General features: G+C 45.0%; 1 protein-coding gene and 2 long non-coding RNA genes across 3 annotated transcripts; 2 read left to right on the top strand and 1 right to left on the bottom strand.

The window, feature by feature from the left end:
• The first annotated feature begins 6,672 nt into the window (after positions 1-6,672).
• On the top strand, positions 6,673-10,916 carry LOC119299088 (DEAD-box ATP-dependent RNA helicase 9-like). The gene is made up of 7 exons (XM_037576376.1): positions 6,673-7,161; positions 7,913-8,040; positions 8,147-8,555; positions 9,074-9,172; positions 9,278-9,502; positions 9,637-9,798; positions 9,879-10,916. Exons 1-7 carry the CDS (start codon positions 6,763-6,765, stop codon positions 10,347-10,349), a joined length of 1,893 nt encoding a protein of 630 aa, XP_037432273.1. The 5' UTR covers positions 6,673-6,762; the 3' UTR covers positions 10,350-10,916.
• An 848-nt stretch (positions 10,917-11,764) lies between these two features.
• LOC119299089 lies at positions 11,765-14,714 on the bottom strand. Its single transcript, XR_005146079.1, has 3 exons — positions 12,911-14,714; positions 12,440-12,526; positions 11,765-11,945 (listed from the first exon to the last, which is right to left on the bottom strand). It is a non-coding gene; the product is annotated as an uncharacterized LOC119299089 (long non-coding RNA).
• A 2,955-nt stretch (positions 14,715-17,669) lies between these two features.
• Positions 17,670-19,999, top strand: LOC119299091. The gene is made up of 3 exons (XR_005146080.1): positions 17,670-18,228; positions 19,082-19,276; positions 19,387-19,999. It is a non-coding gene; the product is annotated as an uncharacterized LOC119299091 (long non-coding RNA).
• The last annotated feature ends 5,715 nt before the right edge of the window (positions 20,000-25,714 follow it).

Genomic DNA, 25,714 nt, shown 5'->3' on the forward strand with positions numbered 1-25,714 from the left:
AATCAGAGTGACAAAACCTAATCTCGAAATACGCCAACCCAACATGTACCTTTGGAGACACCTGTAGTACTCCTTTATAATCACCCAGTTACGTTGTGACGTTTGGTAGTACCCAAAGTGTTCCTCCGGTAAACGGGAGTTGCATAATCTCATAGTTATAGGAACATGTATAAGTTATGAAGAAAGCAATAGCAACATACTAAACGATCGGGTGCTAAGCTAATGGAATGGGTCATGTCAATCAGATCATTCAACTAATGATGTGACCTCGTTAATCAAATAACAACTCTTTGTTCATGGTTAGGAAACATAACCATCTTTGATTAACGAGCTAGTCAAGTAGAGGCATACTAGTGACACTCTGTTTGTCTATGTATTCACACATGTATTATGTTTCCGGTTAATACAATTCTAGCATGAATAATAAACATTTATCATGATATAAGGAAATAAATAATAACTTTATTATTGCCTCTAGGGCATATTTCCTTCAACAAAAGTTGTCGTTTCTTAATGTTTGGGGCTGCGATGCTTAAGGCTTCAGCCGGAGAAGCTCGAACCCAAAGTGGACAAACACATCTTCATAGGATACCCAAGGGTGACAGTTGGGTATACCTTCTATCTTAGATCCAAGGGCAAATTGTTTGTCGCTAAGAACAGGTCCTTTCTCGAGAAGGAGTTTCTCTTGAAAGAATTGAGTGGGAGGAAGATAGAACTTGATGAGGTTGTCGAACCTTTATTTTCAACCAGAGAGTGATGCAACACAAAAAGATGTTTTCTGTGGTGCCTACATCTGTTGAAGAGGAAGTTAATGATAGTGATCATGAAGCTTCGGATCAAGTTGCTATCGAACCTCGTAGATCGACAAGGATATGTACTACTCCTGAGTGGTACGGTAATCCTGTCTTAGATATCATGTTGTTAGACAACAATGAACCTACGAGCTATGGAGAAGCGATGGTGGGCCCGTATTCCGACAAATGGTTAGAAGCCATGAAATCCGAAATAGGATCCATATATCAGGACAAAGTATGGACTCTGGTGGACTTGCCCGATGATCGGCAAGCCATTGAGATAAATGGATCTTTAAGAAGAAGACGGACGTGGGCGGTAATGTTACCGTCTATGAAGCTCGACTTGTGAGAAAGAGTCTTTTCACAAGTTCAAGGAGTTGACTACGATGAGAATTTCTCACCCGTAGCGATGCTTAAGTCTGTCGGAATCATGTTAGCATTAGCTGTATTTTTCGATTATGAAATCTTACAGATGGATGTCAAAACAAGTTTTCTTACCAGTTTTCGTAAGAAAAGTTGTATGTGATACAATAAAAGGTTTTGTCGATCCTAAGGATGCTAAAAGGTATGCTGGCTCTAGCAATCCTTCTATGGACTAGAGCAAGCATCTCGGAATCGGAATATATGTTTTGATGGAGTGATCAAAGCTTTTAGGTTTATACAATGTTTGCTAGAAACTTGTATTTACAAGAAAGTGAGTGGGAGCACTACAACATTTTTGATAAGTATATGTGGATGACATATTGTTGATCCGAAATAATGTAGAATTTCTGGAAAGCATAAACGGTTGTTTGAAGAGTGTTTTTCAAAGGAAGACCTAGATAAAGCTGCTTACATATTGGGCATCAAGATCTATAGAGATAGATCAAGACGCCTGATGGTACTTTCAAATAACGCACACCTTGACATGTTTTTGAAGGAGTTCAAAATAGATCAGTCAAAGAAGGGGTTCTTACCTGAGTTGTAAGGTGTGAAGTTGAGTAAGACTCAAAGCTTGACCACGACAGAAGAAAGAGAAAGGACGAAGGTCGTCCCTTATGCTTTTGTCATAGGCTCTATACGGTATGCCATGCTGAAGTACCGCACCTGATGTGTGCCTTGCCACATGTCTGGCAAGAGGGTACAAAGGTGATCTAGGAGTAGATCACCAGATAGCGGTCAAAATTATCCTTAGAGGAATAAGGAAATGTTTCTCGGTTATGGAGGTGATAAAGAGTTCGACGTAAAGAGTTACGTCGATGCAAGCTTAACACCTATCCGGATAGCTCTGAGTAGAGATACCGGATACGTATAATGGAGCAACAATTTGGAATAGCTCCAAGTGGAACGTGGTAGCAGCATCTACGATATGACATAAAGTTTTGCGAAATACATAGGAATCTGAATATGGCAAGACTCGTTGACTACAACCTCTCTCACAAGCATAACATGATCAAACCCAGACTCTTTGAGTGTTTATCACATAGTGATGTGAACTAGATCATTGAGTCTAGTAGACTCTTAGATGTTGGTCACATGGTGATGTGACCTGTGAGTGTTAATCACATGGCGATGTGAACTAGATTATTGACTCTAGTGCAAGTGGGAGACTGTTGGAAATATGCCCTAGAGGCAATAATAAATTGGTTATTATTATATTTCCTTGTTCATGATAATCATTTATTATCCATACTAGAATTGTATTGATAGGAAACTCAGATACATGTGTGGATACATAGACAACACCATGTCCCTAGTAAGCCTCTAGTTGACTAGCTCGTTGATCAATAGATGGTTACGGTTTCCTAACCATGAACATTGGATGTCGTTGATAACGGGATCACATCATTAGGAGAATGATGTGATGGACGAGACCCAATCCTAAGCCTAGCACAAAGATCCTTTAGTTCGTTTGCTAAAGCTTTTCTAATGTCAAGTATCATTTCCTTAGACCATGAGATTGTGCAACTCCCGGATACTGTAGGAGTGTTTTGGCTGTGCCAAACGTCACAACGTAACTGGGTGGCTATAAAGGTACACTACAGGTATCTCCGAAAGTGTCTGTTGGGTTGGCACGAAACGAGACTGGGATTTGTCACTCCGTGTAAACGGAGAGGTATCTTTGGGCCCACTCGGTAGGACATCATCATAATGTGCACAATGTGATCAAGGAGTTGATCATGGGATGATGTGTTACGGAACGAGTAAAGAGACTTGCCGGTAACGAGATTGAACAAGGTATTGGGATACCGACGATCGAATCTCGGGCAAGTATCATACCGATGGACAAAGGGAATTGTATACAGGATTGATTAAATCCTTGACATCGTGGTTCATCCGATGAGATCATCGTGGAACATGTGGGAGCCAACATGGGTATCCAGATCCCGCTATTGGTTATTGACCAGAGAGTTGTCTCGGCCATGTCTGCATGACTCCCGAACCCGTAGGGTCTACACACTTAAGGTTCGATGACGCTAGGGTTATAGGGAATAGATATACGTGGTTACCGAATGTTGTTCGGAGTCCCGGATGAGATCCCGGACATCACGAGGAGTTCCGGAATGGTCTGGAGGTAAAGATTTATATATGGGAAGTCCTGTTTTGGTCACCGAAAAAGTTTCGGGTGCTATCGGTAACGTACCGGGACCACCGGGAGGGTCCCGAGGGTCCACCAGGTGGGGCTACCTGCCCCAGAGGGTTGCGTGGGCCAAGTGTGAGAGGGGACCAGCCCCAGGTGGGCTGGTGCGCCCCCCCACCAGGGCCCAAGGCGAAGAGAGAAGGGAAAAGGGGGAAACCCTAGGCTCAGATGGGCCTAAGGCCCACCTAGTGGTGCGCCCTCCTCTCTCCCCCCTTGGCCGCCCCCTAGATGGGATCTAGGGCTGGCCGCCACCCCTAGGGGTGGAAACCTAGGTGGGGGCGCAGCCCCTCCCTTTCCCCTATATATAGTGGGGGTTTTGGGCTGCCATACACACGAGAACATCTCCTTCTTGGCGCAGCCCTGCCCCTCTCCCTCCTCGTCTCTTGCGGTGCTTGGCGAAGCCCTACTGGAGTACCACGCTCCTCCACCACCACCACGCCGTCGTGCTGCTGCTGGATGGAGTCTTCCCCAACCTCTCCTTCTCCCCTTGTTGGATCAAGGCGTAGGAGACGTCACCGGGCTGTACGTGTGTTGAACACGGAGGTGCCGTCCGTTCGGCACTAGGATCATCGGTGATTTGGATCACGACGAGTACGACTCCATCAACCCCGTTCACTTGAATGCTTCCGCTTAGCGATCTACAAGGGTATGTAGATGCACTCTCCTTCCCTCGTTGCTAGACTTCTCCATAGATTGATCTTGGTGATGCGTATAAAATTTTGAATTTCTGCTACGTTCCCCAACAGTACGTGTGTTGAACGCGGAGGCACCGTTCGTTCGGCACTAGAACGGATCTTCCGCGATTTGAAGCGCCGCGAGTACGACTCCATCAACCGCGTTCTTGTAACGCTTCCGCTTAGCGATCTTCAAGGGTATGAAGATGCACTCCCTCTCTCTCGTTGCTAGCATCTCCTAGATTGATCTTGGTGACACGTAGGAAAATTTTGAATTATTGCTACGTTCCCCAACAAAGGCAGGCCGCGCCCCCCTCCCCTTGAGTCTAAATTGGACTAGGAAGGGGGGCGGCGCCCCCTTTCCTTTCCCAGCTCCCTCTCCTTCCTTCCCCCTCTCCCTTTTGGTGGAAACCTACTAGGACTTGGAGTCCTAGTAGGATTCCCCTCTTGGGGGCGCGCCAAGGAGGGCCGGCCGGCCTCCCCCTCCCTTCTTTATATATGTGGGGAGGGGGGCACCCTAGAACACACAAGTTAATTGTTTAGCCGTGTATGGTGCCCCCCTTTACAGATTTATACCTCGGTCATATCGTTGTAGAGTTTAGGCGAAGCCCTGCGCCGGTAACTTCATCATCACCGTCATCACGCTGTCGTGCTGACGAAACTCTCCTTCGACCTCAACTGTATCTAGAGTTAGTGGAATGCCACCAAGCTGAACGTGTGCAGATCGCGAAGGTGTCGTATCTTCGGTGCTAGGATCGGTCGGATCGTGAAGATGTACGACTATATCAACCGCGTTGTCATAACGCTTCCGCTTACGGTCTACGAGGGTACGTGGACAACACTCTCTCCTCTCGTTGCTATGCATCACCTAGATGGATCTTGCGTGTGCGTAGGATTTTTTTTGAAATTACTGCATTCCCCAACACTCCTCAACTAATGATTTCGGTGGTTGGCTTTTGCATAGGTGTCCTTGGTTTTGTCACAGGCGTTTCCTAATCGGCGCCTTAAGCGCCATTTAAAAGGTATTTTGAGGGAGGCAGGGGGAGCGCCGTTTATAGGGTAATCTGTAAAGGGCACACACCCCCTATACACTAGGTCCAGTTCGTAGTCCGGCCCATTTGTTTTTCTGTTCGTTTATTTTTGCGTTTCGAACTGGGATTTTTTTTCAAATTGCATGAATTTATTTTTAAAATTCGATGAACTTTAAGAAAATGATAATATTTACCTGCTTTTGTGAACATTTTTCAAATCAATGATTTTTTTTCACAATCGATGAACTTTCTTTCAAAATCAATGTTTTTTTTATTTTTTTGTGTTTTTCGCAAAAGCAATATTTTCCTGCCTGGAAGTTTTCCAATGCAATGAGCTTCTTCAAAAAATTTGATGAATTTTTTCAATATCGATGAACTTTTTTTTTCTTTCAAATTCATGAACCTTTTAAGTTTGTGAACTTTCTTTTCAAAAACCATGAACACTCTTTAAGTTTGTCAACTTTCTTTTTAAATTTGGAGTGAAAATGGGTCAAAACGAGCACAAATAGACATACAAATGAAATGGGTTGCTGCGTTCATCCGTGCTTTTTGTCCATCCAGACCCAAACAGACACAGCGAGACAAAATGGGTCAGTGCATTGTAGTTGGCCTTAGCTTTCCTCCCTTCCATCTTTGTTACATACAGAAAGACCAAGAAGGGCGCTTGCGGCCTCACGATATTGTGAAGCTCAGGAACTATCTCTTCATTTCTATGGTCGTGTCTGTTGAAGCTAAGAGCTAATTCTTGATCACAACACTTACTTTCTCCGGTCCTTTTTAGTTCACATATAAGATTTGTCCGAAGTCAAGCCTCGTAAACTTTGACCAACTTTATAGAAAAAAATATCAATATTCATAATGTGAAATCAATACCAGTAGATGCGTCACGAATTAAAATTTCATATTATATAACTTTAGCATGGTAGATGCTGATATTTTTCTTATAAATATGGTCAAACTTTGTGGAGTTTGACTTCAGACAATTCTTATATGCAAAGTAAAAAGGACCGGAGGGAGTACAAACGCTATATAAATTTGAGCATGTTTACTCCTGAAAAAAATAATTAAACTACAAACTAAAATAATTTTGAGCACCTGACAACCGGCCCATTCAAAAGAATTCGCACGACATTCAACAGCCCATGCGAAACAACCCAGCCGAGCAATAAGCCCAGGGCCTCCTAAACCGCCATAGCTTTTCCTCCAAGCAATGCGTCGTCATAAACCTCCTCCTACCCTTAACCCACTGACACCCGGGCACGCCAAGCTCGTGGCTCCACAAGTCATTCCCTACGTCTCACCTCCCCTCCGCACTCCCGCGTAACCTCTTCACTCACCCCAGCTACTGCTAGAGGCACCCGCAACAACCCCAGGCAACCTCCACCGCTTCACGTACAGATGGGGCCCGCCTGGGTGGTGACTTCCTGACCCCACCCGTCGGTGTCCGTGGGAGCAGGGGATATTTCCGCCCCGTACGCGCGCGCCGGAGCCGCAGAAATATCTCTCGTGGTGCCTGGCTATTAACCCAACCCCATTCCCTCTCTCCCCCTCTCCACTCCTCGTCCCCCCCTCCTCCTCACCAGAACCCTAAACCCCGCCGCCGCCATAAACCCTAGCCGCCGCCGCAGCCAGGGCCAGCCAGGATGTACGCCATGATCCGCCGCGCGGATCCCCTCCGGAGGCGCGCCGCGTCGGCCATCCTGGCCGCGCTGCTGCAGCACCCGGCGGGCCCCTCCGCCGCCGGGGCGTCGGCGTCGGTCCTGCCCCCAAGGTCGCCGCTCCCGCCGCCGGCGATGTGGTTCCACTCCAGGCCGGCCCCGCTCGGGTTCCGGGAGACGGGGGCCGCGCGGGCCGGGGCGCACGCTCAGTTCGCGGCGGACGAGGGGTGGAACTACGACGATAAGAGGAAGCCCGCGGGGGGCGTGGCTGGGGCCGGCGCCGGCGCCAAGGAGGAGGGGCTTGAGATCGCAAAGCTCGGGATCTCGTCCGAGATCGTCGACAAGCTCTCCGCCAAGGGCATCACCAAGCTGTTCCCCATCCAGGTAAGGGGAGCAGGCAGGCACGCAGCCTTTTCCCCCTCTCTTCGATTGGAACGTGATTACTACCTCCTTTGATCGTCCGTGGTTTGTTTGCTCTCTGGGGCTACTGCTTGATTGATTGCTGCCCAGTTAATTGTGTTCTGTAGGAACGAGAACATTTCCTCCTTTTGGAATGTTGTAACTTCTCCGCAGTTAATTAATTCTGAACATAGCTCAGAAGGAGGCTTGCTCCGATGCGCGGAACTGCGGAGCAGTTCTTCCCCACTATGATAGTTTTGTGTGGTTTTCCACTACCTCACTGCCCTATGCGAGGCAACTGTGATCTTTTGGTTCGTTCTGAATGGACAGATGTTTTATTGCCAGTGAAATTTATACACTATATAAGTTAGTCTATGGAACCTTAATTAATTAATTTGTAATTTCTAACGAGAGACAAAAAATTTAAGGTTGCATCATATTGTTCAGCAGCTGCGATTATCACTCTGTATTATTATGTGCTTGCGTGTCCCTTTCTCTTGTGATAATAGTTATGCATGCTCAGCTGTTTTTTTTACTTCTGCTTCTAGATTGAGTCAATCAAACCATCCCTGTATAGGTCCAATTTTTTATCTGTTTGTGCGTACCTTTATGTTTGTCATCTTTCAATATTCTCCTGGCACTAGGGTAGATTGTTTACTGCTTACATGATCACACCATTAGTGGATGCCTTGTGTTTTGGATGTTAAAATCCCCTTCCTTTTGCTGTGATGTGTAGAGAGCTGTCCTTGAGCCAGCAATGCAAGGCAAGGATATGGTTGGCCGTGCCAAAACGGGGACAGGGAAAACTTTGGCATTTGGAATCCCCATAATGGATGCAATTATTCGCCATAACGCAGCTAACAAGTAAGTTTGGACATTTTTCGCATCAATCATTATTCATTTTCCCTCTACTCCTTTTAGTGCCATCTTGTGTTGCATTGTCACCTCAATTGAATCTCTGGATTCACAGACCTGGAATATATCCCCTGGCGATATGTTTGGCACCAACACGGGAACTTGCAAAACAAGTTGAGAAAGAATTTGTTGATTCTTCCCGGCTGGATACACTCTGTGTATATGGAGGCACTCCAATTCAGCAACAAATGAAAGGACTTAGCCAGGGTGTTGATGTAGTTGTTGGGACACCTGGACGGGTAATTGATCTGCTAAATAGACGTGCTCTGAATTTGTCAAATGTCCAGTTTGTTGTTCTCGATGAAGCAGACCAGATGCTGTCAGTGGGTTTTGATGAAGCTGTTGAGGAAATTTTGCAAAATGTGCCTGCCAAACGTCAAACCTTGATGTTCTCCGCAACAATGCCACCCTGGATACGCAAGCTGATGCAGAAGTACCTCAAAGATCCTGTCATAGTTGATCTTGTGAGTGATGCTTACCCATGTTTTACTGAACACTGCAACTTTGATTTCATTGCAAAATTTGTGTATCCATATCTGACCTTATTTGTCATGCATTTGCTGTCTCTACTTGCATTGGAACTTATCATGAGAAGTAACTTCAATTTTGTTATGTTAGGCTTGGACTTTTGTTGCGTCTTTTCTAGTAAGATAAGCATTAGTGTTAGTATCAAGAGGATTAAGAAAATTATTCTGGTGGTGTAAATGCCAAAGACACCTTTTTCTTTTGAAAACTTGCATAGTCAATTTCAGGTTTTGATAATATGTGTGGATGTGCCTGCAACTCTTTAGTCTTTCCCTGAAGATTTGTATAGCGTTAAATCATTTTTGAAGTTAATAAACTTCAAAGTTATGAACTAAGTAACATTTATGGGTTAAGTTTGCTCTTTGTTGCACCTGCATGACATCATAAGCACATTGTTTAATTAAGAAAATACATAGCTACTAGCTGGATTTGGTTTATGATACTATTTCTTTTCTAGGTGGGTGAAGATGACCAGAAGCTGGCAGAAGGGATTTCTCTGTTGTCTATTGCTACAGAGAATCATGCAAAACCTGCTGTCCTTGGGCAATTGATTCAGGCAAGGATGTTTTCTCTGTAGTATCAATGGAATATTTTTTTCTTAAGTGCTATCTAAGTTTCTTTCTGCACTCTATGACGTAATGTGTGTGTGAGTTCATTGCAGGACCATGCTAAAGGTGGCAAGTGCATTGTATTTACGCAAACAAAAAGGGATGCTGATCGGTTGTCATACACTATGAGTCGAAGTGTCCAGTGTCAGGCTCTTCATGGAGATATTACACAACAACAGAGAGAGAGGACACTTCAAGGATTTCGTGAAGGGCGCTTTAATACTTTGATTGCCACTGATGTTGCTGCTCGTGGTTTGGATATTCCAAATGTGGATCTGGTTAGTGTTTTTCTGTCATTGCCTTTCCTTTTGTCATTTAGAACTGCATTATTAATCTGTTTAAAGCTGGCAACATTATCTCATTGCAACATCTGCTGTCAAACCCCTTGACTGGCTGTGTTTCCTTGTTTCAGGTGATACACTATGAATTGCCAAACAATTCAGAGATATTTGTTCACAGGTCTGGCCGTACTGGCCGTGCTGGGAAGAAAGGCACTGCAATTGTGATGTACAGCTACAACCAAAGTAGAGCTGTCAGGGGCATCGAGAATGACGTTGGAGGCAAGTTTACGGAGGTGAGATTTTGTGTCATTTAAAGTCGCTGCTTGAGTTTTTTCTTATGGCATTTATGCTCAATGTGTTCTCTTTTTTGCAGCTTCCAAAGATCAATGTTGAAGGTTCTGACTTGACAATGGCTAGTGGTTATGATTCGTTTGGAGGTGGAGGTGGAGGTGGGCGCTCACGTGGTGGTGGTTTTGGTGGCCGCGGTGGTGGTTTTGGCAACTCTTCCAGCAGAGGTGGCGGGTTTGGTGATTCCGGTTTTGGTCGTTCAGGTGGTGGGTTTGGTCGGTCAGGCGGCGGCGGAGGTGGTGGATTTGGCGATTCAGGGTTTGGCCGATCAGGTGGTGGTGGTGGATTCGGTGATTCAGGGTTTGGCCGATCAGGTGGTGGTGGTGGATTCGGTGATTCAGGGTTTGGCCGATCAGGTGGTGGTGGAGGTGGATTCGGCTCAAGTGGTGGGTTTGGGAGTTCTGGTTCAGGGCGGTCTGGCGGGTTTGGTAGCAACTCTGGTAGCTCTGGCTCTAGCTGGGGTGGATTCGGCAGCTTTGGAGGCAAAAGCTCTTGATTGATCAACCCCCCATAGCCCAGCAAATTTTTGGTTGGAGCGGAAGGCAACCGGGTTAACCGGTTCAGCTTGATGGTTCTTATATATGGAAAGCCCTCTGTCAGAAGAGGTAAATTAACATGGTCTGATTCTTGTTGGGTAGTACAAGGTTGAATTTCTAGCGTGGACAACATACGCTTATATTGCCTGGAGCCGCCAACTTTGAAGGCAGCTGGAAATAATCACGAGGCTTTCTTCTTTTTCCGTTTCCTGGTGCAAGCTATTTGCAGCAGGGTTCCTTGTAAAATATATGCAGTGTGCCTTGTCTTCTGCGGATCACAATATATATCTGTTTCTTTAGTAGTAGTTTTTGTATTGTATTATCAAGCTTTTTGTGGACCTTATCTAATGGCCAGAACTAGTCTCTAGAAGCAAATGTTAAGATCTATGCATCTGATACCATGACTAATTATTGCTAATCGCTAAGGCTTGGGGCGTGTAAACCATCTCTGCTCTGTTGGCTATAGGACTTATGCTATACATTGCATCCGAGTTAAAACCAAGAATAAAGATGTTGTGTGGCTTGAAGACTCGTTTTTCTTTTTGTGTAGAGCTCCTTGAATGTTGTTTCACCATGATTTTTTGCATGCTCTTTAGCATATTTACTTCATTTTTTAATTTACTTATGAATTTTTTAAGTTACGGGTGGAACCGCTGTGTGGCTCAGCTACAAAGCCCTGGCCTGCACGCTCGACACCAATGGCATCTTTTGCTACCTTAAATCTCACCAATATACTCCCTCCGTTCGGAATTACTTGTTTCAGAAATGGATGTATCTAGAACTAAAATACATCTAGATACATCCATTTCTACGACAAGTAATTCCGAACGGAGGGAGTACTTTGTAAGAAGCAGTTGTCGAACAAAGTATGACAAAAAGCATTTAGATCACTCCTTTAGTTATCTTTATGGAGGGAGTACTAAAGATAAGCACTTGTTTTCCCATGAGGTTTGCAAGCACCTAAGTTTCCTCCTGTACGACATCCATATCTTTGCTTCCGGTTCATATGGATTTTTATGTTCCTCAGTTGTGTGAATGTATGTATAGAGGCATCCGGTGCATATGGAGTTTTTTGTGTTCCCCAGTTGTGTGAATGTTTGTATAGAGACATTATGGCTCAATTTAAAACCCACAATGTGAATCATGTCGAACCAATCACTACTACTACCATGATACAGGACATATACTACACGGTGAGTATATCTCGATATAACTGAAAAGGTGCTTGATTTTTCTTGGAGGACATATACCATCGATTGGATTTTGTTCAGTATGTTTGATTATGGTTAACTGAGTAAAAAATGCACTACAAAACTCAATCCTGGCTGATGAGAAGGGCTGCCAAGCACAACCATATAAAATAAACAAGATACAATGAAATACGACTGAAAATATTACTCGGGAGATACAGCAAAATAGTAGGCTATTTAAAAGCATCTTGTTACATTAGAAACTTAGCACACGTTCAGGAAGTTCGGGTAGATAACTTATAAATTCTGCCAAACACATAGACGATGCGACAGACCCAGCTAGAACTGCAGCAGCTGTTCCTTCGCCTAGAGAAAGCAAAATCATCAATCCATCAATAACCTGATTGGATACCAATACGTAGCCTCCAACTTATTCATGTTTATAACAACAAAATTGACTACTAATGTATAGCTGGACAAAGCAAAATCGTCAATCTTCTCGTTTTCAACTTGTAGGGCCATTATGGCTGATGTTTATAACAACAAAATGCACTACTAATTCAATGATTTTGCAAAAGCTAAACCAAGGAGAACACTATGAATGCCCATATAGGTACACATCATTTTAACATCCACATATATTCAACGTTTGGATATCATTTGCAACAAAAAGAGTCATTTTATCTCGGCATTACCGTCATTTTAATTGTTGTGTATGTTATTTACATGCGTGAATCTCTACAGCCAAATTGATGATATTTTGAGAGTGCATTTTACCCATGTTGGCAGCCACATATTTCCATAGAGAAAAAGACATAATTCTCCATATCTCTTAAGCTATATTCAGAAGATGTTCTTACATGCTGAACCATTTCAGCACATTAGCAATCATCCAATGTGTTGTGCAGCGTTTTCAGCTCCATTAGATCCATCAGCAATGGCTGTGCCTATTTAAGAAGGTAAACAAAAGTTGTTATCATTGACTAAAAAATCCAAAATTAAAACAGTTAAACAGAAAAGAAGTACCGGATAAAAGAATACAACTAGTTTGAGATTGCACACATGCCAACTAAGTGGCATTTGATTTTGCATTTTTTACTCATTTGACATTTGATATGGATCTTCCAAGAATAAATACAACTAGTGATGACATATAAAAGTAAAAATAAAGCCATGAGTAAATTTTGTCCATCTATCAAAGGGACGATTGTTGATTAAGCTTAACTTGTTAGTGACTTAAGAGGCACAGTTAAGATGTTTGAGCAACATTGTAGGAAACATAGCTGGATTGGGTTGCTCCTACAATATTAGGACTAAGGATGAGCAATTACCTGGCGCATAGAAACTTGTGAAAGGATAGTTGTCAAGGATACACTTGAATTGTAGACATTTGCATCCACAAATATAAAAACTACATCAGTATCCTCAGCATAGCTCAGTATAACTCCCATCTTCCCAGCATGGTCCGAGTCCGTAACAGTTACCACCTCACTTGCGGGTCACTGAATCTGAGGAGGAAGCCCAAGAATGCTATGCAATTCAATGGTCTTCCACAGCACCCATATGGCAACATTGTAAGAAATATAGCTGGATTGGGTTGTTCCTAAAATATTAGGACTAAGATGAGCAATTACCCGGTGTATAGAAACCTGTGAAAGGATAGTTGTCAAGGATGCACTTTGTTTCATGAAGTTTCTTGGATTGCATTGGATTAAGTTGAACCATGTAGACATTTGCATCCACAAATATAAAAAACTACATCAGTATCCTCAGCATAGCTCAGTATAACTCCCATCTTCCCAGCATGGTCCAAGTCCGTAACAGTTTTTTGAAAGATCAAGTCCGTAACAGTTACCACCTCAGCTGTGGGTCTCTGAATATGAGGAGGAAGCCCAAGAATGCTATGCAATTCGATGGTCTTCCACAGCACCCATATGGCAACACCATGAGCATTGAAATTCCTCTGCCACATTTGGAAGCTTGGGTAAGACAAATAGGCAAAGCCAAGAGCGTCATCCTCAGCCTTGATGATCTGACAGCCGGCAAGGCGAAAATCATCGTCAATGGGTGGCTGATCCATCAAAACCAGACTCAAATTTTCCAAATCAAACTCAAGTATGCTATCCCGCATAACAGACCAAAGCAACCAGTAAAGTGTGTTGCCAACAAGTCTGCCAGTTCTACCATACCCGAAAGGAGGTGAACATGGACTTGATACGAGACTGCCCCATAAGCCGGTCTCAGAGGAGTAGACACAAGCGATGGGTCGAAAATCCTCTCCGATCATGGACACCAGGACCACCTTGAAGGGGCCGGAGTGGCATTCTCCGTGCACGTGGCCAATGTCGCCGGTAGCGAAGAGCACCTCCACGTGTTGAGGGGGCCGTCATGAACTCGGGCGGAACGGCCACGCGGCGCTGCTCGCCGGTGATGGGGGCGCACACGACGAGGCATCCGTCCACATGGTCTAAGACGAGGATGCGGCCGTGGCGGCAGCAGGCCAAGGTGTAGTCGCGGCGGCCGCTGTAGCGTCCCAGGTCGAAGCGCTCGGGACGGATGCGGTCGGGAGGGTCGAGGACGGAGGTGAAGACCACGGCTTCGTCGCGGCACTCGAAGACGCCGAGGAGCGGCGGCTTGCGGTGGTGCTCGCGGAAGCGGCGGAGGAATTTGGGGTCGGTGGCGAGGCGCCGCCATTGCCTGCAGACGGCGGAGCGAGGACGGCTGCGGCGGGAGGCGGAGGAGGATCTCCCAGAGGAGATCGCCGTCGCCCGGCAGGGAGGCAGGCCCCGTAGGCGGGCTGCTGCCGCGGCGGCGGCGGCGGTGGGTCATGTCCTCGCCGGAACCGCTCTCACTCATCTGGACTCGGGGGTTGGGGGATCGAAGGAAGAAGCCAAGGGGAAAGTGGTTTGGAATGTGCTCGCCGGAACCGCTCTCACCTTCTATGTTCGTTCCTCTTATTCTCTGTTGTTCCTCCAATTCCCCAATCCTCTCCCACTGCAGTCTACCCAGGGCACTCGCAATTTGGTAACCACAGCCTAGACTTGCGTCCGCATGCGCCCAAATTCTCTCGACCCGGCCGTAAAATTCCATTGCGACGGGTGTGAAATTCGTTCCGATGACTCGGTTGGCTAGATTTAGAGCTGGTTGCAACGGCGCCGTCGAAGCCACGGCTTCCGTCCGTCCAAACCAAGAGCACGCTTTTAACTGTAAATGATGTATGGCCAATGGCAATTGTGGATCAGGTGCATGATCAGGGCAACATCAGTACCGTCCTACCGCTAGACCTCAATGTTTTACAAAACAGATGTTTTTGCACAACCTTCAGAATTACCTCCTCATCGTGCTTATGACCATGCTTTGAATCTGGAACCTGGTCATACGCCCCGAACTCTCATCCTTCAAATATTCTCCGCAACAAAAAGACGAGATCGAGCGTCGGGTAGCTAAAATGATTGCTGCAGGCGTCTTGCAACCATGTTTGAGTCCCTATGCTTCCCTTGTCTTGCTGGTAAAGAAAAAAGAGGGTGGTTGGCGATTTTGTGTTGATTGTTGCAAGCTGAATTCAGTGACTGTCAAAAACAAGTTCCCTTTGTCCATTGTGGACCTCTGTGCAGGATACGATCAAATTCGTGTGTGTGAAAATGATGAAGACAAAACGGCATTCAAAACGCCTTTCATTCAAAACGCCAATTTGGAACACCTAGGTGCCCAAGCACCTTGCCTACAAACCGTTGGATTACATTAAGATGTGTGCATGTGTAATTAGTATTAGCAGTATTGGGTCAACCATGTTAGCTCTTTATTAGGAAAGAATTATTGCAAATTATTGCTTCATATGGACACTTAATGCCCAGATTAAACAATATAGGGGAAAATTAGCAATTAATGGTCCGTCCATGCATGCTTCATGGTACGTCCCCAACTTTATTTCTTATACATGCACTTCTTTCTTTTTTACATAAAAATAGGAAGTCATATACATAATTAGATACGTATGTATATGATCGTCTTGGGAACAGAAGGTATAGTTATCTTTTGTCTCCATGAGAAAATACACATGTACGTCTTCAAGCTTTTTTCAAAATGGATATTTTTTTGGTATGTGCATACCCATCATATTTTTTTGCATACCCCCCAGATGTGAGATTTGTACCCGGCTATTCAGATACCTATGGATGCCATAATTCATGTAGTCGGGTATATACGTAGCCATATTTTACTATATATACGTTGACATGATACCTAACAGTTTCTACACTTTTTCATATAGCCGGGTATATATGTGTGCAGACACATTGGGTATACTGTTTTATTTATGTTCGTTGGGAATATACTAGAATATTTATGTGACCATGTCGTATAAACTATGTGGGTATACTAGGAGTTTTTATTTGCTACGAAGGTACAGTAGAAGTTCATTGGGTATATTTTACATAGCAAGGTATATATGTAGCCATATTTTACGTGACCTGGAATATACGTACCGTGTATGTACATTGTCAGTAGGTACCGGATACAAGTATTAGATAGTTAGGAAATACATTATTGGGTATATACATATCACGTATGTAAATAATTTCATTAGTAGGTATTTGATGCCCATATTAGATAGTTAGGAACCAAAAATGATATGTAAGAGTTCAAAAAATATTGAGTATATACCAGTTGGTATGTATTAGATATTTAGGAAACAAAAATACGCGCATTAGATAACCATGACAGTTCAAATAAAAAAAACATTAATACGATTTATTATATGGCAAGTCTTGCATGCCTAATAATTAGGAAACAAAAATAAATCATAAGTATGAAAAGTCTTGCATGAAGAATGAGTAGAAAACTAATTAAATATATCACGGTTTCCAAAACAATCAAGGTGCCCAGGCACCTAGATGCCCCATCTATTTTACCTACTAGTAGAATGCCCGTGCGTTGCCACGGGCTGCTGAAATATTTAGCTGAAGTTATATAAAGATAATGCATGTTAAATTTCACAGGTAGAGATAATATAACACGGTCACAATTGCATAATAATTGAAGTCCACTTCACTTGTAATTTAAACCGATAACAAAATGGCAAATTGACAATGTATACATATAAAATGATGACCCAACTAAAAATATGTTATAAATTATTAAGATCTACTTGACGGGCTTAAGAAATTCCTGCACAATATCATAAAAGTGCTCTTTAACTTCATTCACATGATGTTTGAGCAAGTATAATAAAAACTACTTTCTCAACTCACACCTATCATGCAAAAGAAATATATGTAGTTAACACGAATACTTCACGTGGAAGGTCTAAAAATGTCTGTAACGGACAATACTCACCGCGCCAACCAGCTTCACCAGTTTTTTACCGTTTCGCGAGAGCATAAAATGAAAACCAAAATAGCCAGACAAATCCCTGCAATTTCAATGTCATTGTGTTGTAAAAAACTTCAAAACCTTTCGTCCCCTTCCAACGACATCGTCTCAGAACCCTCGTTGATGGATTCTTTTTCAACGTCGCTAGAATACATTTTTATCTCTCCCATGTCCTGAAAAAATAATCATATAAAAATACACCTTTTGGATAACATAATCGGAATGCGCCCCGAAAGGGGAGGGGCATCGCCGAATCTAACTTTCTTCTTTTAGCACAAAAGAATGAAGAGGAATTCATTTCATTTCATACATATAAAGAAGAATTAGTGGTATGCACCTCTTCTCGTTGTGTCTCAGTTCGACCCGTCATCGTTACGTCAGTGCCGACGTGCATGATATTTCTAAAACATCATTGGAATCCATCACTTTTTATCTCTGATGAACAAAAGTGGAACATATAAAAATACAAAGAATATTTTATACTGCATTACATAAATAAATATAATATCTTAGAACAAAAGTCAGACTAACACATTTTTCATTTGCAATAAAAAACTGGATACTGCTGATTTCATATAAATATATGAACATACACTCCCTCCGTAAAGTTTTTATAAGAGCGTTTAGAATCCACGTTCATTTATCGTCACATATACTTATATTTCGGAACAAAGGTAATAGAAACTTCGTCCGTTTTCAATTTTGCCCCTCGCTGGCTCACTCGCTTCACTCACTCGTTCCCCACTCTCTCGTCCAAATCCCTAGCTCGCCTCGCTCCGCTGCTCGCGTCGCCGCCGCTCGCCTCTCTTGCTCGCGTCACCGCCGCCATCTCGCCTGCGTCGACGTCGACGCTCGCCTCCACCCCACACGCGTCGCCGCCGCCGCCTTCTTGTGACGTCTTCGCCGCTCCCTCTCACCCGCGTCGCCTGCACCAGCGAGGTCGCCACAAGATTGTTTTTGTTACCAAAGCGGAGGCGAGGAGCAGCTGGTGAGTTGTACCCATGGCTGGATCTGAAGTGTCTGGACGTCCCCGCGATGAGGATGAGTGGGAGGAGCAAGAGCACATCTGAAGATGGTGAGGAGTGGAGGCGGCGGTTCTGAATTTGAAGATGGTGCTGTGAGGAGTAGCGGGAGGAGCAGTCGCCGACGGCCTGGCTGCATGGGGTACGCCCTCCCCTTCGTCTCCTACGGCATCGTGGACATCCTGCTCGACGACGTACATCTGCTCGAGGATATCCTGCTCGACGATGCTCCTCTTCGCCAGCATCTCTAGCGCGTGGTGAGCTTCCCCTGTCCCCTCCCTTTACTCATGGTTGCCCGTGCGTTTTGGTTCAGATTAGGAATAGGGTACAATTTATTTGTATGCGTATGGGTACAGATTAGGAGTAGGAGATGTAGTTGTGGGCACAGTTTTAGTAAAATTTCAGTAAACATAGTGAGCGTGTTTTACTCCAGTAATCTTGCTTGAAGTAAATTTCAGTAACTTTAGTAATCTTGCTTCAAGTACTCTGAAAATATGAAAATATACTCAGAAAATGTATTGCTTGTACTGCTGATCTTGCAGATAGGAGGAGAGTTCTTGTACTCACAGCAGCTGTTGATCTGCAACAACTCTAGGAGTGGGATTGACATTGTCATTGTGGTTTCAGTAGAAATGACCTTCTTCCTAATTAGTAACAGAGATCAAAGTTAATATATTTGTGATATTTTCGTGTAATATTATTGTTTGCAATGAGAGTACTCGGGAATACAGAGTACTGTATTTTTTTATAACTGAAGAGGGAGTATAAATCGTCCAGTGAGTACAGTATAGATTGAGTATAAACATGATAACCTACTGTGATATTTTAGCAGGCATCATATTCGTGATGGTCTGCAAGCTATCATTATTGTCATATGTGATATTTGATTTCAGTGGTGCCATCTTTGTTCCCCTTATAAAAGTTGTGTTGTGCCGATTGACAGTTTAGTAGTTGTTTCACTTGGCAGGCTAGAAGGTGGTTTACAATATTTTTGTTATATTCTAGTAATAAAGAAAAATGCCCACAGCACAGCTTATACAGAGAGCAAGTGATCATTGTTCTTTCTCCCGTCTGTCCTAATCGCTAATTCACTGGAATCTTAATGTGCAGACTGATACAGAAGCAAAGTGTTTCAAGGCACATAGGTCCAGTGATGAGAGTGGTAGTTTCAGAAAAGATACTGAAGCTAATTCAAGAAATACTACTAAGGCTGTTGGTCAAAATCCCCCACCACCAAAGCAAGGTTTCATCCATGTGAGGGCAAGAAGGGGTCAAGCAACTGACAGCCATAGCCTTGCAGAAACGGTCAGTTCAATGCACAATTTTCAGTTTTGACTATTCTGAATGTATTCTTTTTGAATTTGCATATTCTTATACATCCCATGGATACACATTCACACTCCCCATTACAAAAGCTACAAATCTGGTCGCTGAAAGTCTACTTTCTTTTACGGGCACGGCGTGAGAAAGTAACCAAGCGGATGAAAATTCTCCAAAACCCTATCCCTGGATGTAATAAAGGTGCATATTAATCTCAACAAGAAGTCTATATTTTTTATGTTTACATTCTGTCCCACCAATGTCCAGATATGTATTGAAAAGTAAGGATTATAAAATTCAAATAAGGGGGAAATAAGAGAATATACAGAGACCTCCACATATGATAAATAATATAAAGATGTAGTTTCGATATTGTGTGGTGGTCCAGTATCGCACCCTTTGGAAAAAAAATCAGGGAGGTATTTGGGTCCAATCTGTAACATCAATCCAGTGTGGTATATCATCCCTGCTTTCACCACCTGTACCATTAATCCAGTGTGGTATATTATTGCTGCTTTGCCCATCTGTACCATCAATTATCAAAGAACCAACGACCACATTTCATTGTTGATTAACAGTGACTAATTTAACTTGAGATGCAAATAACCCATTGGTGTAACTGTAGTTCTAATACCAAAGATAGTCTCCGGTCATGATCAAGCAACCAGAGTTATTCTGCTTAAGGGAAATAAATAACATAACAAAAATAAATAAATAAATAACAATGTCCGTGCCTGCTTTGGGGCCGCATCATAAATATTTCTCTAATGTAGAACACTCCAGTGGAGTCTAGTTTTACAACAACAGAGTGACCCAGGCAGTGTGCAATATTTGTGCAGGAAAACAGAGCTGAGTTTAGATGTAGTAGATGATTGATTACAAAACAACAAAAGAATAATATACATAAGCAAACCAGCAAAACGAAAAATAATGTCACATACAACAAAATTTGGCAACTTGCAAAGTCTCAAATTCGAGGCAATATATTATTACTTGACTTAGTATAAACATAATAAAGTTCAATTGGTTACATCGAAAGATAGAGATCTGTACAAGAACACCGAAGAGCACCAAATTATATGTAGCATAAGAGTAAATCCCTGTCATATCTAAGAGCGGAGTTCAGCTTGTAAGGACTTCCTTATAGACGATGTTCTTCATCGAGGTCTGTAAGGACAAGGCAGGTCTTTTTCGCTTCTTTGATTTACTGCTTTGCTTCTTGCCATTCTCCTTCTCCTTCTCCTTCTCAATGAGGATCTTTATGTTGATCTTCGCGGTGGCTCGAGACAATGCAACATAGAGTTGACCATGAGAGAACACCGGATTAGGTAGGTACACGCCAACGATCGGAATCGTCTGTCCTTGAGCCTTGTTAATCGTCATAGCAAAGCTAAGCCTTACAGGAAATTGCTTCCTCTTGAACTTGAATGGAAACATGTCGTTGTCAGACGGGCATAGGGGTATTCGAGGAAGGAAAACCCTCCTACCCGCGTGTTGTCCAATCACGATTTCTGCGTCGATGGCGTTCCTCTGGAAACCTCGCACCACAAGCCTCGTCCTGTTACACAGACCATTAGCCGGATCAATGTTCCTCAGAAGTATGACAGGGCAGTTGAGCTTCAGTTTGAGTGCATGCGGAGGCAGACCGTTGGGAGTCAATCCATTTAGGAACTCGGGAGCGTAGTAGCCATACGGGTCGTCTTCTGCACTGTCAAAGCTATGGTAGATTACTTCTTCTCCCCGAAAACGCTCTACCATGCGTATGTTTATCTTGTCGACGTTGTCGTTTGTGGTGGAGAGGGTTGCGCGTGAAGTCATGTAATTCGGATCGGACATGTTGTCATCTAGTCTCGGAAACACATGGTCAATCAGTTTCTCCAGGTTGTCACCCTCGCCTGTAGATGGCACACAAATATCTTCAGGGAGTCGTATGTTTCCTTGATCGTCAACTTCCTCGGTGCCATTGCCTACCCTTAGCAAGTAATCCGCAAACCAGGTGTCATTATGAGCCCTCATGTTGATGACGAGCCTTAGCTGGCGCATACCCTTCCAGAGGTGTGAACTTCGGAGGGTTGCATCGATTATCTGACCCCGGGACCCCCTCCTGACGACCGGAAGCACCTGCCTGAAGTCCTTGCCAAACACAACAGTTTTTCCTCCAAAGGGTCGGTCCCGTCTTCCCATGATGTCGCGCATGCTGTTGTCCAGTGCCTCGACCGCCTGTCGCTTAGTCATGGTGGCCTCGTCCCATAGTATCAATGAGGCCATCCTCAGTAGCTTGGCGGTACCACTCTGTTTCGTGAAGGTGCATGAGGCGCCATCATCGCAGCTCAATGGGATCTTGAACCTCGAGTGGGTAGTCCTGCCTCCAGGCATGATAGAAGCGGCGACGCCTGATGTCGCGGTAGCGATAGCGATGTTTCCCTCGCTTCGAACCTTGGCGAGCAGTGCCCTGTACAGGAAGGTCTTCCCTGTACCTCCCGGTCCATCAACAAAGAACACACCCCCATCACCGCGTTCAACAGAAGCTAGTATCTCGTCGTATGCAACCCTCTGCTCCGAGTTTAGCGACGAAGCCAATTTAGTGTCGTTGATGTCAAAATCGACGTTGGATTCCTCAATCACTTCTCTGGCCTCGCCCTCGGTTGGGTCGAACGCATCGTCAATGCATGGAAGAGCGAAATCAGCTATGTCTTTGCCCATGGACTGCAACATACCCCTAATGTCAAGCAACACCATCTGTTCCACCTCAATCGGGCACGTGTGTGATCGCCGATAGTCATCAGACATAGGCTTGAAGTGCCTATCCCATAAACCACGCACGTCGCCTGGCTCACAGTGCACCAAAATTGTTGCGAAGAGCCTCCTGAGCGAACATGGCATTGCCCACTGCTCTGCCTCGGTAAGACAGTCGTCGAGCGTGTTATCTGCCTCGATGAGTCCCAACCTTTCGACAGCCTCTCTAAAGCTCCCGCATAGCCTACCGTCCACGGTGAGCAGGTCCTCATAGGATGTCTTGCCAGCAACATGGTTTAGCAGCACACGCAGATAGTAGCGCTCCCCCTCCGTAGGATTGGCAGACACAATTCGACCTATCTGATAACGCTCCACCCGCTCTTTCCAATACTTCTTACCCTTCTGCCATGTGAACCTTCCAGGAAAATCCTTGTATAATATATTCCTAGCCCACGGATGGTTTTGGTTAGCTTTGAAATACTCTGTCAACATGGATTTGGAAGCTTTCTCAGAGGCGACTACGTCGGTCAAGTGAGCTTGCTCATTGAATGCCACCCTGTGCATATTCGGGAGATGAAGAGGCAACTGTAGGACAGGCGGGTCATTGGCACATAAGGGGAAGCCAAATATCCTCCACATCGCCTCTGGAGGAGTAACCCACCTCGCGTCTACGTATCTTTTGATCTCATCAATGTTACCATCGGCGTCTGGCTGGTCGATGTTGAAAGAAGCCCTATCATGGCCCTTGTATATGTACTTGTAAAGGTATTTGACGGCCTTTATGCTGGAGCAAACCTCAACGTTGATGTGGCAATTGAACATCCGCAGAAGGTAAGGGTTATACGGCACAACCCATCTGTTGTCCAACATTTTACCCCGGACCTTAGCCTGCCGACCATTATCTCGACGACGATAAACAGGGCATGAGTCCTTGCCTTGTGCCGTGTTTTCATTGAACGGCTGCGGGTATCTGCACTTGCACTCGTTTTGTTGCATGCAAACATTTTTGGGGTTGAGAGCACCGCATGGTCCGTGCATCATATGTTTCACCACCAAGGCGTGGAGTTCAGGATACTTTTGCTTGTCTGGGAGCTCGGCAGAAATGAGTCGGTCGTATTGCTCCGGAACGACAAGCTTATAGGCAGAGTCCATGATCATCAAAAAGTGTGCGTGGGGGAGGCCCCTCTTTTGGAACTCGACTACGTATACATGTGCGACAACACCCAGGATATTCTTCTTGAACAACATCTCTTTCATAGCCTCTAGCTTGCCATGGAACACACGAGCCACATGGAGATGTTGTTCCTTGTTGGAACATGTTTTACTTGTTGGGATATCACAATATCTCTTATTTAATTAATGCATCTATATACTTGGTAAAGGGTGGAAGGCTCGACCTTATGCCTGGTGTTTTGTTCCACTCTTGCCGCCCTAGTTTCTGTCATATCGGTGTTATGTTCCCGGATTTTGCGTTCCTTACGCGGTTGGGCTATTATGGGAACCCCTTGACAGTTCGCCTTAAGTAAAGCTCTTCCAGCAATGCCCAACATTGGTTTTACCATTTGCCACCTAGCCTTTTCTTTTCCCTTGGGAGTTGCGCTCCTGAGGATCATCATTATTTTACCCCCCGGGCCAGTGCTCCTCTGAGTGTTGGCCCAACTTGTCAGCCGCCGGTGGCCACCAGGGGCAACTCTGGGCTGGCCTACCGGAAGTTTGGACGATCCGGTGTGCCCTGAAAAAGAGATATGTGCAGCTCCTATCAGGATTTGTCGGCACATTCGGGCGGTGTTGCTGGTTTAGTTTTACCCTGTCGAAATGTCTTGTTGTACCGGGATACCGAGTTTGATCGGAATGTCTCGGGAGGAGGTCTATTCCTTCGTTGACAGTGAGAGCTTGTGATGGGCTAAGTTGGGACACCCCTACAGGGATTTGAACTTTCGAAAGCCGTGCCCGTGGTTATGGGCAGATGAGAATTTGTTAATGTCCAGTTGTAGATAACTTGAACCTTAACTTAATTAAAATGAATCAACAACGTGTGTTACCGTGATGGTATCTTTCCGGCGGAGTCCGGGAAGTGAACACGGTGTTGGAGTTATGCTTGACGTAGGTTGTTCTAGGATCACTTCTTGATCATTCTCTTATCGACCGTGCTTTGCCTTCTCTTCTCGCTCTCATTTGCGTATGTTAGCCACCATATATGCTAGTCGCTTGCTGCAGCTCCACCTCATACCTTTTACCTTACCCATAAGTTTAAATAGTCTTGATCGCGAGGGTGCGAGATTGCTGAGTCCCTGTGACTCACAGATACTTCCAAAACCAGCTTGCAGGTGCCGATGAGTCCGTGCAGATGACACAACCAAGCTCAAGGAGGAGCTCGATGAAGATCTTGTCGCTTTGTGTTGTTTCGTTCTAGTTGATCAGTAGTGGAGCCCAGTTGGGGTCGATCGGGGACCGTGTCGCTTTTGGGGTTCTTCTTTTATTTTGGTTCCGTAGTCGGACCTTGATTGTATTTGGATGATGTAATGCTTTATTCATGTAATTGTGTGAAGTGGCGATTGTAAGCCAACTATGTATCTGTTTTCCCTTATGTATTACATGGGTTGTTTGCGAAGATTACCTCACTTGCGACATTGCTTTCAATGCGGTTATGCCTCTAAGTCGTGCTTCGACACGTGGGAGATATAGCCGCATCGAGGGCGTTATAGGCAAGCTCTACCACTGCATGTAGGGAATCCCGGCGCAACACTCCGCCGAACCCTAGCAGCAGTCTCGGCACAAGAACGATCACTATGATCGGCTGGTGCCTCGATCGATCAATCTTTTTAGGCAAACTCACAAAGCTTTTTATTAAACCGTCATGTTTACAGGAACGAAAGAAAGATCTTCAGGGTGGCGTTACCAAACATGGCGACCGATCCCGAGAGTTAAAGCGTGCTTCGGTAGTTTGTGGGCCTCGATCGATAGATGATCGATCAAAGCCAAAACAGGCTCGACCGGATCAGTCAGGGCCATATAGACTCCGGCCCACACTTCGGCGGGTTGCACTGGGCCAAATACCCAGGCGAAGCCGGCCCAACTGCCGTCGTTGGCCCGTCCACGCCCAGGAGACATTTCAAACGAAGAGCCCTGGCGGTTCCGATCCCGATCCTCGGGATTTTCGGCGTGGGTTCCGCCGGCGCTACCGGTGCCCGGCCGGCCGCCGCCCGGACACGTTTCTTCCTCCCAACGACCAAAGTCCAAGATTCCGGCCCAACCAAATCGAACGGGGTGAGTTTAGGCATACATACCATGGGGATGGGGCCCTTCCATGGCCTAATTGCCGACGCCGCCGTCCTCCGATGAACGGCCCGCCGGACCATCTCTGTGTTCTCCCCTGAATGTAGTCCTGCCCTGGCCGGATCGTCCGAAGGGAGAACCTCCTCAACGATCTCAGACACCTCCTCCTTGTCGTAGCCCGAAATCAATAACTCGCAGATCATGTGGGAAGGCCTCGGCTGTCTACATGTCATGCAATCCCGTTCAGCATCGCCAGACCAAGCAAATCGAGATTGACATCCATTTCGTTCGCGAGAAGGTGGTGCTTGGCGACGTTCGTGTTCTGCACGTCCCTACTAGCGCCCAGTTTGCAGACATCTTCACCAAAGGCCTGCCGTACGCACCCTTCTTCGCCATTTGTGCCAGTCTCAA

The sequence above is a fragment of the Triticum dicoccoides genome, chromosome 5A (assembly GCF_002162155.2).
Source record: "Triticum dicoccoides isolate Atlit2015 ecotype Zavitan chromosome 5A, WEW_v2.0, whole genome shotgun sequence".
Lineage (NCBI taxonomy): Eukaryota > Viridiplantae > Streptophyta > Magnoliopsida > Poales > Poaceae > Triticum > Triticum dicoccoides.